A 15,988-nucleotide genomic window follows, 5' to 3' on the forward strand; every position below is an offset into this window, starting at 1 on the left:
TCTGCTTTCTCTGGAGCCCTGCTGCTTTCTTTCCTCAGGTCTGGATCACCAATGGGGGACTGGCCAGCATCTTTACTGTGTTCGCGAAGACGGAGGTCGTTGATTCCGACGGCTCCGTGAAGGACAAGATCACAGCGTTCATAGTAGAGAGAGACTTTGGTGGCGTCACCAACGGGAAACCCGAGGATAAGATGGGCATCCGAGGCTCCAACAGTGAGTGGCGCTGTGCGCGTGTGCGAGAGATGAAGTGTGCGGCCCATGCACGTGTGTGCGCGTGATGTGTGGCAGGAGATGTGTGTGCCTACATGCGTGTGTATGTGAGAGAAACTGTGAGCGAGGAGGGCGGTGATGACTCCCAGGTGAGGCTCCCGCTGCCCGGTGGGACGCCCAGCCTCAGGGGAGGCCGGGCTGGAGGGGTCCTGGTCACGGGGCTCAGGACCTCAGACCCCCGTCTTCCCCCCGGGGCCCCCTCCTCCTTCACTCCCTCCTCCTCGCCCAAGCCCGCCTGCAGCCCAGTGCGCACTTGGTTCACTTGAGGCCAGCGTCCTGGACGTGGCCCTCGGCCTGGCCAGAGCGGCCACACGGTCCTCATGGGTCCCTCAGAGGCCGAGGGGCTCAGCCTCTCAGCTGCCTCGGCTCAGGCCACGGGGGCTCTGAGCGAGTGAGTGAGCCGCGTGGCCTGCATGCGGGCCGGGGGCCGAGCGCCGGGCCGCAGCTGAGCTCCTGGCCAATGTGTTCCAGCCTGCGAGGTCCACTTTGAGAACACCAGGGTGCCAGTGGAGAACGTCCTCGGGGAAGTCGGAGGCGGCTTTAAGGTGCGTCGCCTGCTGCCCAGGCCCGCGGAGCGGAGAGAACCGGGCTCCGGGTGTCCCCCGCCCGGCTGGAGGCCTCGTCTCCCTGGGGCGGGCTGGGTTCCTGCCTGCAGGTCTGGGAGGGCAGCCCGTGGAGGGCAGGGTGCACAGAGCGGGGTCCCGAGTGTGCGCCCTGATTCTTTTTCTCTTGGAGTTAGATTGTCTCGTTTTTTCGTTGACAGGTAATTCACGTGGCAGAATTTGCTGTCTCCCGCATGCTCGCTGTGGTGGTTTTCAAGATGGTCACTGGGCTCAGCGCCCCACTCTGGGTCTGACTTCAGGACGTTGCCGTCACCCCAGAAAGCAGCGCTATGCCTTCCCCTCCCCGCGCCAGCCCCGCCGCCACTGCTGTAGCGTCTGCTTCTGTGGACCTGCCTGCTGGGGTGTTCCGTTGCGTGCAATCTGCGTCGGGATTCTCTCACGCTCTGTAGCCGAGTCCCAGAGGTGTCGGGTGAACGGACCACATCGTGTTCACCTGTCATCAGCTGGGGACGCCTGGGTTGGTTCGTTTTCAAGCCATTTGAGTCGCACTGCCGTGAACGCTCATGTGCGTGTTTGTGTGGGAACACTGCTTGCTGTCCTGCTGGGGGCACGGCTAGAGGAGCGTGGGGGCACAGGCTGACTGCACGCCGAGTGCTCTGAGGGCCCACCGGGCTCCTGCACGGTGGCTGCGGTTTCACGTTCCCACCAGCAGCACGCAGACCTGAGGGCCCCAGGTTTTCCACATCTTGCCAGCTGGTATGCTCGTCCTGTCTTAAGTTTTCAACCTGGCCTGGGGTAAAGTGTCTTCACCCTGGGGGAAGCTGCCGCCACCTGGCCTGTGCATAGGGGTCAAAGCAGGACTTCCCTGGCCTTACAGATGTTAAGAGACTCACCTGAGGGTGCCAGCCAGGCCTCAGCACTCGAGGAGTGGAGCAGAGTGGGGGAGCAGCTGCAGGGGGGCACCCTGTGCGGCTGCCGCGCGGGGAGGGCCCAGGCTCCCTGAAGGCCGTCCCGGAGACGCCGTCCACTGTTGACATTCCTGAGTTCACAGCGCTGAAATGCTGGTGCACGTGTGAGATGATGGCGGCATTTCTTGCTCACCAGCGAGCCCTATAGTCTTCACTCGTGAGGGAGTGTGGCTTCCTGAGGTTGCAAGCTGCACGACGTTGCCACGTGTGCTGAGATCAGCGCCGGCCCCAGGCCCCCACGGTCTCTCGCCCTCCCTACTTGGCGCCGCACTGTGTGGCCTGTGTCCTTGCACGCGTCTTGCACACTTGTCCCATTGCCTCCTGAGTTTGATGCCGAGTCCCCCAGGTCGGGGCCTGAGCGTTTGAGGTTCTTGGGCTGTGTTACCACGTTGCCTGCTGGACAGTTGAGCTGCCATGAGGTCTCTGCCCAGCCCTTCTCCGCAGCATTTAAAGGATTTCTTTTCCACTGTGTTGGGTGAAAAGTGATGGTTTTAACACGCAGAAGGAGAGAGATTTCTAAAGCCCTGCTTTGTGAGGAGTGGGGTTATCCACCAGTCAGCCTCAACACTAAAGCACGAAGCGCTTGGGGTGATTCCAGAGATGGAGGGTGGGATGACCACAGGCCCGGGGAGCGGAGGTTCCTGGGGGAGCAGGCGGCCGGCCTGTGGGGCAGGGTGCTGCAGGAACGGCGTGTCTGGGATCTGGAGCAGGGCTGTAGGTGAGCCAGCACCGCCGTGGGAAGGTGACAAGGTGGCAGGATCCGGGTTGGGAGGGAGGGATGCCTGGGCCCGGGAGCCCTTTCAGGTCGGGCGAGCCCTCCAGGTTTCCATCATCCCCCAGGAGGCGAGGCTGGCGTCCAGCCTTTACCTCCTGTTGTCGTAAGTGAAGTTCAGGGTAAACTGCAAAGGGGCCATGAGGGGACCTTGTTCACGATCGTGAGCTGGCCTCCAGGAGCCCGGCGGGAAGATTCCAGGACCCCAGGTGGGGAGTCGCTTCCCCTCGTAGTCCCGCGTCCCGAGACACAGGAGGGCTGATGTCATGGCTCAGGGGCCCAGGGCCTGTGTGTCACTGTGCACTGGGCCTTAGCCGGGCTGCCCGCCCCACGGCCAGCTGCCGTGAACTCACCTGCCAGGACCCAGTCTGTCGCCCAGTGACTAGAGCAGATGCTTCCAGTCCCCCCAACCCCGTAGGATCTGTGTTGAAAGAGTCTCCACTCAGTGTATGGAGCAACTCATCATACATTCAAACTCAGAGGCACGTTTGCTTAATCTGAGTCACCTAGGTGAGCATCTGCACGAGGGCATGTCACGTGCTGCCGCCCCTGCCTCCAGGCCTCCGCCTGGGGCCCCCAGCCTTGAGAGAGGCGAGCAGGCCCCAGGCCCTCTTGCGGCTTCGTGCCGGTGCCCACTGGGTGTCTGGGCGCCCTCCTCCCCACCTCCCGACACCCCCCACTGGACTGTGCTCCCCTGTAGTCCCCAGCCCACCGTGCGCTGCCTGCTGCCTGGGACTGCGGTGTCTGTGCCCCTTGGGGCCTGCAGGGGGCGCCTCCCCAGACCCGGCATCTGGTGCCTGGGTAGCAGTGTGTCCGCTCACCCCTCGCTGTAGGTCGGGAGTTGGGGTCAGAAGAGGACGGAGGTCACCATGGGAACTGGAGGCAGGGAGCACATCCGTGGTGGAAGGGTGGGCCCCATGCACGCCAGGCAGGGGCTGGCACCGCCAGGGGCTCACCACTCGGAACCTCAGGCTCTTCACCCCTTAGAGGGGCCCTGATGCTGAGGCGCGCCAGGAAAGTGAGGCGCTGGAGGCAGACGCCCAGCTCGTCTCAGCCCCGGCTCCCTTTGCCCTGAGGCGCGGAGGGCGTCCCCTTCCTTTCTGGGCTGACTGCACGGATGGCTGTGAGCATCGCAGTGATGACAGCCTGGTCTGGAGGGGTGGGGACTGTGCTTCCCGGCCCAGGGCGCTTGTCTCCTCCGGGCACTCCTGTGGTCAAGAAAGCCTCTGGCCAAAGTGGACGAGGCTCTCGCATGCTATGCCCCCAGGGCCCTCGGTCTCCCCAGCCAGGCCCCCGGGCTGACCCGCGCTGGACCCCCTCTACCTGCAGGTGGCCATGAACATCCTCAACAGTGGGCGCTTCAGCATGGGCAGCACGGTGGCTGGGATGCTCAAGAAGCTGATCGGTGGGTGAGTGGGGACACCTGGCCCCGCCCGGGCTCCCCGTGCCCCCGGATGGCAGGGCGGGCGCTGCTGAGCCGGCCCCTGACAGCCCGTCCCGTTCAAGCCTGGGGTCCCGGCTTGATCCAGAAGGAAGGGTGCACGGAGGCAGGCCTGCGGGGCCAGGGTTCAGGTCCCAGCACACATGGGATGGGGTGGCACGTTCTGGGGGAGGTGACGGCTGCTGAGCGAACGAAAGCTGGACACCCACAGGCCTGGCCATGGTGCTCCACGGGGGTCCGCACGGTGGGGGGGCGGTGCTCCACGGGTGTCTGCACGGTGGGGGAGGTGGTGCTCCATGGGTGTCTGCATGGTGGGGGAGGTGGTGCTCCATGGGTGTCTGCACGGTGGGGGAGGTGGTGCTCCACGGGGGTCCGCACGGTGGGGGAGGTGGTGCTCCATGGGTGTCTGCACGGTGGGGGAGGTGGTGCTCCATGGGTGTCTGCACGGTGGGAGAGGTGGTGCTCCACGGGGGTCCGCACGGTGGGGGAGGCGGTGCTCCATGGGTGTCTGCACGGTGGGGGAGGTGGTGCTCCATGGGTGTCTGCACGGTGGGGGAGGTGGTGCTCCACGGGGGTCCGCACGGTGGGGGCGCGGTGCTCCACGGGGGTCCACACGGTGGGGGAGGTGGTGCTCCACGGGTGTCCGCACGGTGGGGGAGGTGGTGCTCCACGGGGGTCCGCACGGTGGGGGAGGTGGTGCTCCACGGGGGTCCGCACGGTGGGGGAGGTGGTGCTCCACGGGGGTCCGCACGGTGGGGGAGGTGGTGCTCCACGGGTGTCTGCACGGTGGGGGAGGTGGTGCTCCACGGGTGTCTGCACGGTGGGGGAGGTGGTGCTCCACGGGTGTCTGCACGGTGGGGGAGGTGGTGCTCCATGGGTGTCTGCACGGTGGGGGAGGTGGTGCTCCACGGGGGTCCGCACGGTGGGGGAGGTGGTGCTCCGTGGGTGTCTGCACGGTGGGGGGGCGGTGCTCCATGGGTGTCTGCACGGTGGGGGGGCGGTGCTCCACAGCTGTCTTATGGCGGGGGGCGGGCGGTGAGGTCAGTGCAGGGGCGAGTGCGCATGGGTGATGACTTAGGAAAGCATTTCAGGACGGCAGGAAATTGTTTTTGATAACTTCACTCTCAGGAATGGCCGCCGAGTACGCCTGCACAAGGAAACAGTTCAACAGGAGCCTCAGTGAGTTCGGCCTGATTCAGGTGCGGAGGGGCGAGGGCTGGGCGGGCAGTCCGCCATGCGGGCACTGAGAGCCTGCCCTCCCGGCGGGGATTTGGGGCGAAGACTAGCTTGCCCCCGGCTTGGCGCTCCTGGCCCCGGGCTCGCTCTGCGGCTTGGCAGGCCTGGGTCTCTGTGCAGCAGGTCTTGACTGTTCTTTTGAACACTCCAGGAGAAGTTTGCCCTGATGGCGCAGAAGGCCTACGTGATGGAAAGCATGGCCTACCTCACGGCGGCGATGCTGGACGCGCCTGGCTTCCCCGACTGCTCCATCGAGACCGCCATGGTGAAGGTACCGGCCAGCAGTCCAGCCATCCTCCCCATCAGTCAGCCGCTGCCTGCGCGTTGACGAGGCACCCACGCCAGCCACCCCAGGACGCCACTGGGAGCAGAGCGGCAGAGGCACAGAGCCCCGCTGGGCTCCTGGTGGGCTTTGTGCCAGGCTGCCACCAGCTGACTGCTGGTCACGGTGAAAGGAGAAAAGCATAACTCCACACCCACCGGAAAGAGTGGCGGGGCTGCCTTGGGAAGGCCTGCCTTGTTCTAGCTTATGGCCTTTCTACGTTTCGGTGTCAAAATTGCCTTTCATGAGTATTTGGCCAAGGCAACTACCAGCGTGTCCTGTGGTTTTGTCTTGGGTGGCAGAAGAAGTCAGTTCAGGGCCACCAGTGAGATGAAAGGCAGGGCCCCTCCCCGGGCCAGGGTGGCCCTGTCCCGAAGCGCAGCTCTCCGCCTAGGCCTCCCCATGCGGCTCCGCCGGTGGCCTGTGCTGACCGTGGCCCACATCCGCGGCAGGTGTTCAGCTCCGAGGGCGCCTGGACGTGCGTGAGCGAGGCGCTGCAGGTGCTCGGCGGCTCAGGCTACGTCAGGGACCACCCGTACGAGCGCTTCCTGCGCGACAGCCGCATCCTGCTCATCTTCGAGGTGAGCCCGCTTGGCCCGCTGGTGCACACCCCTCTGCAGGGGGCGGGGGGGTCTGCATCTCCCCAGGTCCCCCCGAGGGCGCGCCCAGGGAATTTGCTGCGTGAGCTCACAGGCCGCCCAGGACTGCTCTCCCGAGGCCCCTCCCCTGCCTGGACGTGATGGTCCTCCATGGCCGGCGGGGTGGTCAGCGGGGGTGCAGGGCCCTCAGCGTGAAGCCCAGACTGCCCGGGATGGGCTCAGGTCAGCCTGGAGGCCGCCTTGCGCCTGCCTCCTCTCCCAGAGGAGCCTCTCCTGGGGACAGCCCGGTGGTGTGGCCTCAGTCCAGCCCTGCCCCTCTGACCCATGTGCCACCAAGCGTGACGGGCAAGCCGCCGCCAAGTCTGCCTTCCCGAGGACCCACGACTCAGGTTGCTGGGGGCGGGGCCCTGTGGGCGTTGACACCCGCTGCCAGGGAACAGCCAGCTCCTTCCCAGAGGAGCTGGGCCTGGACCAGAGTGGCCGCCGACCGCTTGCTGTGTCCTGGGTCAAGCATCCCTTGCCACCAGGGGCAAGCTGCCTCTCCCTTAAAGAGACAGAGTTGGAGAAAGGAGTGACTCCTGCAGGGTGGTCATGCGTGGGGCAGGGCCCCCGGGGAGCTAGTCATGGAGTGGGGCAGGGGCCCCAGGGGGGCAGGAGCCTGCCTGCCCCCCGGGCCCCTGTGATCGCCCTGCTCCCAGCTGCTTCCCGAGGGTTAGCAGGCAGCAGCATGGCCTAGCTGGCCCCTGGGAATGGCCTCTGACCTGGATGTCGTCGGCCCCAGGGAACCAATGAGATCCTCCGCATGTACATCGCCCTGACAGGCCTGCAGCACGCCGGCCGCATCCTGACTGCAAGGGTCAAGTAGGTGCCGTGCCCACCACCTGCCCCCCGGGACCCCCTGCCCAGCAGACGCCTGTGCTGGAGCAGCTGGAGGAGGGGACCGCCCCTTCCCAGGATGGGGGTACAGCCTGGTGGGGCTCAGCTCACTCCTGGGCTGCAGGGGGGGGGGTTGGGGGACGGCTGCCCGGGAAGCTGCCAGGGTCCTGCCCCGAGGTCACCCCGTCGTCCAGCCCCACGGCTTTTACAACCGGGGCGATGAGGTAACCCTCAGACAGTCACCCTGGCATCTCTGGCTGCTCCCAACAGGCGGGCCAGGGGAGGGGCAGGGCGCGGACGTAAGCTGGAGCCGCCATGGGTGCCCTGAAGCCAGGGGCAACGGGAGCTGGTCTTGGGGGCCCAGCTCACAGCGCCTGTGCTCTCTGCAGGGAGCTCAAACGGGGCAACGTGACCACCATCATGGAGACCATCGGCCAGAGGCTTCGGGACTCCCTGGGCCGCACCGTGGACTTGGGACTGACTGGGAAGCTTGGAGTTGTGCACCCCAGCCTTGCGGTGAGTGGGCCCAGCGGGGAACCGGCCCCCCGTCAGTATGTCTGTCCCAGAAAGAGTGTGGCCGGGGCACTGGGGAGGACCAGTCGGTCCACGGGACCCCAGGTGGCCCTGTCTGCACTGTCATGGTGGCGGGAGGGCCTGGGCACCACAGTGGGCATTGCCAAGCTAAGCCCTCCCCTGGCCCGGCAGGATGGTGCCCACAAGCTCGAGGAAAACGTGTACTACTTCGGCCGCTCTGTGGAGAGCCTGCTGCTGCGCTTTGGCAAGGTGCCTGGGGCTGGGAGGCTGGCAGGCGAGCATCGGAGCCAGCGGTCTAGCGAGTGTCCACCCCAGGGCCCAGGCCTGGTCACCTTGGAGGGCTGGGGTGCAGAGCGTGGCTGGCTGTGGCTGCCTGCCCTGTGGGCCACTCAGCTCGCCAGAGGCAGGCGTGGAGGAACCCTGCCGGGGGCACCTTCCAGTTGGCGAGAGGCCTCCTGAGGCCGGGAGGGGCAGCCCCACGTGGCCCTGGGTCTTGAGAGCTGATCTGTGGCTGGAGTGTTGGAGCTCCGGGCTCTGGCCTCAGCCACGCTCTGGGACGTGTTTCCGCCCACACTTGGGGCGTAGAGTGAGGCGCAGAGGTGGGCCCTGCTGAGGACTATGGGGCAGGGGTCCCAAGGGCCACGTTTCCCCCGCCTGCGTTCCCAGACCATCGTGGAGGAGCAGCTGGTCTTGAAGCGAGTCGCCAACGTGCTCATCAACCTGTACGCGATGACGGCCGTGCTGTCCCGGGCCAGCCGCTCCATCCGCCTGGGGCTGCGGGACCACGACCACGAGGTGAGCCCCCCGCCCGGGCCCACGACAGTGCTGCAGCTTCCTCTCACTGCGCTTTACTGAGGCCTGTGGGTTGGGGGGCTGCAGGCCTGTGTCCCAGCGAGGTGAGCGTGCGGTGCCCTCCCGACGACCTGGAGCTGGGGGAGGTTGGCGAGGTTGGCGGCGTTGCCAAGTTGTGGCCGTGGCAGGGGCCGGCACTCTCCGCTCCAGCAGACGGTCTGTGCTGCTCAGGACGCGAGGCTGCTGCCTTCCGCCTTCCTGCTGGAGAGAAGAGGGGGTAATGGTCGGGGTCCCAGGCCCAGGCGTCCTCTCTGTGTCTGCACGCGTCTGGACACGCTCTGGCCCACGGCTTCGGGGTCGGGACGCCCCTGTGCTGAGGAGATGTTGAGTCACCTCCCGGGGGTAGGGCTCATTAGAACCTAAAGCCATGGCTTCCGAGCCCAGCCGCCTGACCCGGCAAGGTGCCCGCCTGGGTAGACAGACGGGGCTCTTGGGAGTGCAGAGGTTGGGCTCCAAGGTGGGGCTGTGCTAAGCAGGGCCCCCGGCAGTCATCCTCGGGCACGTTGGTTCTGGCAGGTTCTGTTGGCAAACATCTTCTGCTCAGAAGCTTATCACCAGAATCTCTTCACCCTGTCTCAGCTAGACAAACGTGAGTGGGTGCTAGGCTTGGGGGGTGGGGGGACCCGGCATCTGCTGGGCAGCAGAGGGGACGACACGTGCGCCAGGCACCATGGGCACGGACGCCGAGGTCGCGTGCACTGTGGGGAGAGGCCTGAGCCCCCGGGGCCCTTCCCCGCGCTCCTTGAGCCCAGAGGCCCCTCCCCGCACGGCGCTGCTGCCTTCAGGGCCCCTCCATAGGGCGAGCTGCCCTTGTCAGAGAGAGCGCTCCAGTAGCGTCCCTCCTGTCTCCTGCGTAGATTCTCCAGAAAACCTGGATGAGCTGGTCAAGAAGGTGTCCCAGCAGATCCTCGAGAAGCGGGCCTACATCTGCACCCACCCCCTAGACCGGGCGTCCTGAAGAGGGCCCGTGTCCTCACGGCCGCCGCCCCAGACACACCCACAGCGGCCTGAAGGTACAGAACTTGGTTTATTACAAACTGACCATTTCTCTTCTTCACCTGACGGGCCTTTCCTGGGCCCCCGACCTGTGGGCACCGCTGCTAGATGCGATCTTGGCCTGTGAGTGGACGTGGGGTGAGCACGGAGCTGCTGAGACTCACCGGCTCGGGGGGCACTCGGAGGCGGCTGGTGGGCACATGTCCCAGCGCGGTGCATACATCTGTGAGGCCGCACGTTCTCCAAGAAACAGCTCGAAAACTGCATGCGTGTCGTTGGTTTTAATTTGGAACGAAAGGCGCTTAGAACATGTACCAGGAAACGTTCAGCACAGCTTGTCTGCCCTTCGAGTGTGGGCAGTCTAGACACACGTCTCCTCTCAGCCAGCCTTGAGTGGACAGAGCTTGATCCTCAGGCCTGCCGTCTGGGGCTGGTTTCCAGGGCCCTTGGTCCCCAGCATGAGGGCTGTGCGCCTCGGCGCTGGGCTTGCTTGGGTGACAGCAGGGCTGTTCTGGAGCTCCTCGGCCTTTCCTTGAGCACAGCACTGTCTCCCCCGGCTCGAGCTGGCCTGGGTCCGGGCCCCCGTCTCCTCCTTGCTGACATCCTTGTTCCGCATGCTCACCTGGAAGGCTTCAGGCTCTGGTCTGGCCCCTGGGTGGTTTGTCCAGAAAGCTCACCCTCCACATTGCCTTGAGGCATCCAGGCTTTCCTGCTCGGGTGGGGCCGAGCGAGCGCCCAGAACCCTGACAGCCTCTCTCCCAAAGGTCCGACCTGGGGCTTCGTGGGGAAGTCGTTTCCAAAGCTGTGAGTGATTTGCGGGCGAGGAGGCGCTCTGCCCAGGATGGAGAGCTTGTGTCTGCTGCATGGAGCTGTCAGGAGGGGCCCGGCTGCACGGGAGCCCACCCAGGGCCCGCTCTGTCCCTGCAGTGTCCCCATCTCTTGCGGGGCTGTTCTCACCGCATGGGGGTAGGGGGAGCACGCGCCTGCCCGTGCACCTGGGGACCTCGTCCCCAAGGGGACAGAGAGCTGAGGCGGGCCTTCCCAGGCTGGGCCACCCACGTGACCCTGGGCCAGGTACCCCCGACAGGGAGCGGGGGTCTTCCGCCGCCCAGAGCCTGGGGGGTGCCGGCCCCCACGGCGCGTCAGCATGCGCTCCTGGTGCAGGCTCCGTCGCCAGCTGCCCGTGGGAGCGCAGGAACAGAGGAGACCCGAGTCGCCCTGACCCAGCCTCCTGGTCGCCAGACAGTCAGCTCTCTCCCTGAACAAAGGTTCTGGCTTTGTTAAGTCACACGTTTTTGGCTCGCTCTCAGCCTATAAACGCTTGTGGTCCCTCCTCACGTACAAGGGGGTAACGAGGACGCAGAGGGGTCGTCGTGGCCCTTCCTCTTGGAGGGATGAGTGGCTGGGTCCAGGAGGGCCCCGGGGAGCCTCTGGAGGCAGTCGCGTCCTCTCATTGCTGAGAGGGCAGGCGCAGAGCAGAGCGCGGTGTACCACCCAGAGCCTGGCCTGTGGTCTGCCGGCCCTGGCTGGGCCGAGGCCCCGCTCTCACCTGCCCCGGGCTTGGGCACGGGTGGGAGCTCCAGGAACGCCGGCGGCCGTGTGTACAGGTTGAAGTCCTGGTGGCGCAGGCCCCAGCCCCACCTCTCCCGCTGCAGCACCGGCTCTAGCAGGCTGGTGAACAGGGCCTTCTCCCTCCACTCCTGTGTCGGGAAGCAGCAGGTCAGGGGAGGCCCCGAGGACCCCCGCCCGAGCCCCACTCTTGCCACCCACCTCCATGGCTGCGCTGATGGGCGGCAGCCCCAGGGGCTGGGTTGTGCCCATGGTGTGGAGACCCGCCGTCTGGAAGCCGCTGGGCGTGCGCCAGGCCTGGCGGGACTCCCTGCGGGCCCTCCTCTCCTCCTCCTCCGGGTCCAGAGGCCCCACTGTGGCGGACAGGTACTTCTGCGAATACGTGAACCTCCTGCCCGGCTCCTGTGAGTGAGCACAGATGGGCAGGCGTTGTGCCCCGGAGTGGGCCAGGCGGTAGGGCCCTGTCCCCTGGGTCAGAGGCTGCTCCTGAAGCGGCCAGTGCTAGAGGGAAGCCTCGGCCCAGGCAAGGCCAGGGGCCCGTGGCCATTCACAGGCACACGCGGCTGGGAAGGCACGGGGCCCCAGCTCCCGCTGTAGGTGGAGGGTTCACATTTAGTGGGAACACAGCCGCTCCCCCTGCGCCACGCCGGCCACGGGGTCTCCCACCACCCCGCGCTGCCCGCAGTGGGCACACTGGGCTGCTCTGGGCCCTGCGCCGTCACTCACCTTGGCCATCTCCCGATACAGCTCCTTCTTCGCCAGCTCCACAGAGTTCAGGGTCTGGATACTGTAGTTATGCACGGTGTGCGTGTTCGGGGCTGAGACCCGCATCACCCTCGCTGCAGAGCTGGGAGGCTTCTTGCCGACCCGGGAGGCCGCCGAGATGTTTCTCTGGAGAAGGAGACGCCGGTCATGCCCCATACAGGGCGCCTCTGCAGCTAGTGGGTGTCGGCGAGGGGACCTCTGGGAGGCAGCCACACCCCCAGGTTCCCAGGAGCAGTCTGGAGCCCGCCCAAAGCAAGAGACACAGCCCCGCCGTCCACACTGGAGATGAGTGGACTGCAGCGGGAGCCGAGGGCTGGGCCTGTGGTCTAGTCTCGAGAGGCCTCAGCATGGCTGTGAGCTACACACGCGGGCGGGGGCCAGCGAGCGCCTCGCGGGGGGCATCGCGTCCAGCGTCCAGCTGTGCTCGCAGTGGCGGGCCCGGGCGCACTGGCCCACCTGCACCAGGGAAAGGGCAAGCGCCCTGCTCAGCCTCACCCCAGGGCTGGCGCGAAGATGACCTGACACCAGGGGTCCTGCCTGTGCTGGACCCAGGGTGGAAAGCAGACAGTCGCCTGGCGGGTGCAGACAGTGGCCGCAACTTCGTCCGGGGGCCTGGGGCTCTCCACTGGCCTGGGCCTGATGGGAGTGGCGGAGTCCCGACTGCCAGCTGGAGTGAGCAGTGCTTTGTCATGGGAAAGGCCACACGTGGAGCCAGGTGGCTCGAAGGGGCAAGACAAGAAGGTAAGATCAGGATCACAGTCATTTAGCAACACCAGGTGAAGATGTGAGCGCTGTGAGGCAGAAGTTGAGACCAAAGCAAAAATACTGGCCGTGGAAGCCTCGGGGTCGAGAGGAGACGAGTGGATGGGCCACACTGCCGCGGCGGCATGGCTGCAGAGTGAACTGGGGAGCTGGGAGACCAACCGGTTCCTCCCCGAAAGGCAACCTCGGATAAGAGGGTAACAGTAAGGACCCAGAGCGTGGAGGCTAGAAACATGCGAAGCGGCACCGAGAGGCAGAAAGGAGGGGCTGGGGAGCAGAGGAAAGGCCGCAGAAACGGCGTCGGAGCCCACACGGAGGGTGCTGCTCTGGACCCAGGATTAAAGGCCCGAGGGGAGGATGGGCAGGAGGGGGCGCGCGGGCGTGAGAAACGTTGCGGGGCAACACATGCCTTCACACACACGCTCCTGCACCACCAGGATGAGAGACGGTCTCCGGCTTCCAGCCTGCTGCTGTTTGACAATCCAGTCTCAAGAGCAGCTTGTGTAAATGAAAGCTGAGAGGGGGGCGGGGGTGTCAAGTAAGCGCCGGCCACAGAGGAGTATCCAGGGCTTTTCCAAAAGAGAAGGGTTCCTGACGGCTGCCTCAGGGCATTAGGTGCAACCGAGAACTGAGCCAGCCTTTCAGGGCGCGCCCAGGAGCTGCAGCGGATTCCAGAAATACAGGTGGGGCCACAGACACCAAGCTGCAGAAGCCAGGCCGCCGCAGGAAACGCCCGCAGTGCGGGGTGGCCCTCTGACCTCAGTCAACCCTCCCATGAACCGAGGACCTAAGGGGACGGTCCAGCCCTGAACTCGGCGATGTGCGGACCCTGCGGACATGGCCAGCGGGTTCATCTCACACGAAGGGAAGGGAGTGAGGAAGGCTGGTGCGCGACCCTCTCCAGGAAAGGCTAGGTTTGTCTCCGCGGCCGGGGGGGCTCAGCGTACAGACTGTGAGGGTGGGGATAAGACGAGACGGGGAGCCTGAGCCCTGAGCCCTGAGCCCAGCTGCTCTGGCCCCAGTGTGGGGCTGGCCGTCTCTCCTGCAGGCCTTGGCTTCTCAGTCCCTGATACCTTTACTGCCCCAGGAGGAGGAGGCGAAGTGCTGATCTGATCCTTGGAGGCTCTCGTCCCCTCTGCTCCGCACCCCCACCCAAGGGTTCGCGTGAGCCCCAGACCCCACAGGACTCTGAAAGGGATGAAATAGAGATGTGAAGAAGCACATGTGTGCGTTGCCTGCCTGCCTCCCTGCATCTAACCTAGACACAGAAATCTGCAACCGTTACTGCGCAAAAATGACCTTCCTCCTGATGGCTCAGCACGCTGCCCTGGCTCAAACCTGCCCATAAAGTAGACAGACAGACTAGACCGCCTGCGTGCAAGTGCCTGCCTGGATCCGGCGGCTGTGCACCGACCACAGGGCCTGCCTGGATCTGGCGGCTGTTCACCAACCACAGGCACACCGCCGATCGAGCTGCACTCCAGCGGAGCGTCGGCATAGCGTTCAACGAAGGGGGAAGAAAACCATGCCTCCTTTTGTCCCTCTGACCTCCCTGACTCAGGCCGCGAAGCCCACCCTCGGGCGGGGGTCCGTACCACCCAACAGCCCGGGAGGAAGCCCCTACTGCCTGCTTGCCTCTGCCTGGCACCAGAGTCCCGAGCTGCGTGTCAAGGCCTCGAGGACTCACGTGGCCTCCCGCGTCCGGGGGCTGGGGTTCCCCACTGCAGCCTCCCTCCTCAGCCCACCTGGGATGAGTCCGGAGGACGGGGCTTGTCGGGGAAGAAGCCGGGAGATGCACGCCCGCCCGGGGGTGTTAGCTCAGGCACACCCTGCTGGAAGGCACAGCTCTGGAAGCCCACCTGCCCTGAGAACCGCTTTGCCCAGGGCACCCGAGGCAGGCAAGGGAAGGTGCTGCCATCCTGTGGACACTTCCTGGGGCTACAGCTGGACCACCTGCGCTTCCTGGCACCCCGTATTCATAAGGCCAGTAGGGAACAGGGGGCGGGTCCCGCTTTCAGGAAGCCTTGGGCCACAGGGCTGGTTCCCTCACGCCACTCTTGGAGGGAGGGAAAATGGGGGGGAAAAAGCCTTACACCTCCGGCACAGGGAAAGCAGCCTGGCACCCTTCATGACGGCAGGTGTGCCAGTCAAAACGACAGCGAGAAGCCAAATCCCACCAGTCCCCACGGCCCAGCCTCACAAGTCTACGAGAGCCATGCACGCAGGATGGGGCCGGAGGCACGGCCACCTGCCCCCGAGGCCGTCCAAGGGACAGGCTCCCCACAACCCTGCAAGGAAGAAAGGGGGAGGGGGAACAACCTATTGAAACGAGCTATACCTGGGATCTGACATGCCCACACCTGGGCCTGGATCCCGAGAAAACTGTCCAGTTTGAACTCGACAGAGGCGCCCCAGTATTCACCACGGCACTACTCACAACACTTAAGACAGGTACCCATCTCCACCAACCGATGGATGCGTAAACCACACGTGGTCCCCCCAGAGGATGGGCCGATTGATCACTCAGCCATGAAAACCACCACTGAGATTATTTGATTATGCCACAGGGCTGGACCTGGAAGGATCCCATGGTATGTCAGGTCAGCCAGACAGAGCATACGATTTCCGTTCTAGCAGAATGGAAAGAGATCAGAACGACTAGCAAACAGAAACTCCCAGCTTTCTAACACAGAGTTTCAAAAGGGCACCTTAACAATAGGAATTCGAAGTTGAAGATCAACAGATACGGAGAAATCCGCATTTCTGATAGATAATCCAGGATCGAGGACCTGAAGTTCAGCACAGGGAACTATTCTTGTCCTTCTGAAATAACCTGTGTAGCTAAAGAATCCCAGAAGAATAGCTATACTGTACATATACGTCACAACTAAATCAGGTGATTTTACACCGACAAGCATTTTTCAAACGGACTATACTGCTACATAGCAAAGGCCTGAAATTAAAGGAAAGGAAGAAAAGTCATGCTTAGTTTATTCCCTCTGCCCTCTCTGGCCCTGGCTGGCAGTCCGTCCCTGGAACCTGTCCAGACCGGAGTCCCTTGGCGGGGCTGTTGGGGGCTGCACAGCTAACGGCATCTGACTACAGCAAACAGGAGAAGGCTCGTGACGGCGGGAGGTCCCTAGACTGATGCAGGGGCTGTGAAACCTATTGAGAAACCTAAGATGGGATCTAAGTGCACCGACAATGAGTGGATTTTGTGGATTTTAATATTAGCTACATCTTAGTATAAATAGGAAAAATTAAATAATGGTTGGACTTCAATTAGTGATCTTAATATGAATAGGTACCTAAAAGTATTTTAAAGTAGCAATTCCTAAGACATTAAAAACAAATAGGGAAAATGTTTTAACACATTATAAAAAGTAAAAAACTGAACTAGTGAATTAGGTAAACAGTAAAAGTAGATTGGTAAATAATCCAAGCAGTGTTTCTTTGTGGAAAA

At 64.1% G+C, this 15,988-nt stretch overlaps 2 protein-coding genes across 3 annotated transcripts in view; one reads left to right on the forward strand and one right to left on the reverse strand.

Moving 5' to 3' along the window:
• ACAD9 (acyl-CoA dehydrogenase family member 9) overlaps window positions 1–9,693 on the forward strand; it is a 28,767-nt gene extending 19,074 nt beyond the window's left edge. For both annotated transcript variants that reach the window (XM_069562073.1, XM_069562074.1), the window contains 12 exons: window positions 39–213; window positions 742–815; window positions 3,903–3,978; window positions 5,143–5,213; window positions 5,402–5,521; window positions 6,025–6,153; window positions 6,953–7,032; window positions 7,437–7,563; window positions 7,753–7,830; window positions 8,248–8,376; window positions 8,950–9,022; window positions 9,291–9,693. In XM_069562073.1, the coding sequence (XP_069418174.1) occupies window positions 39–213; window positions 742–815; window positions 3,903–3,978; window positions 5,143–5,213; window positions 5,402–5,521; window positions 6,025–6,153; window positions 6,953–7,032; window positions 7,437–7,563; window positions 7,753–7,830; window positions 8,248–8,376; window positions 8,950–9,022; window positions 9,291–9,391 (1,233 nt within the window). In that variant the 3' untranslated portion in view covers window positions 9,392–9,693. The remainder of the gene's footprint in view (window positions 1–38; window positions 214–741; window positions 816–3,902; window positions 3,979–5,142; window positions 5,214–5,401; window positions 5,522–6,024; window positions 6,154–6,952; window positions 7,033–7,436; window positions 7,564–7,752; window positions 7,831–8,247; window positions 8,377–8,949; window positions 9,023–9,290) is intronic.
• CFAP92 (cilia and flagella associated protein 92 (putative)) overlaps window positions 9,692–15,988 on the reverse strand; it is a 30,304-nt gene continuing 24,007 nt past the window's right edge. Inside the window, exons 12-14 of the mRNA XM_069562075.1 lie at window positions 11,725–11,889; window positions 11,200–11,400; window positions 9,692–11,129 (exon numbers count right to left, since the gene is read on the reverse strand). Of these exons, the coding sequence (XP_069418176.1) occupies window positions 10,764–11,129; window positions 11,200–11,400; window positions 11,725–11,889 (732 nt within the window). The 3' untranslated portion in view covers window positions 9,692–10,763. The remainder of the gene's footprint in view (window positions 11,130–11,199; window positions 11,401–11,724; window positions 11,890–15,988) is intronic.

This window comes from Ovis canadensis, chromosome 19 (genome assembly GCF_042477335.2).
Source record: "Ovis canadensis isolate MfBH-ARS-UI-01 breed Bighorn chromosome 19, ARS-UI_OviCan_v2, whole genome shotgun sequence".
Lineage (NCBI taxonomy): Eukaryota > Metazoa > Chordata > Mammalia > Artiodactyla > Bovidae > Ovis > Ovis canadensis.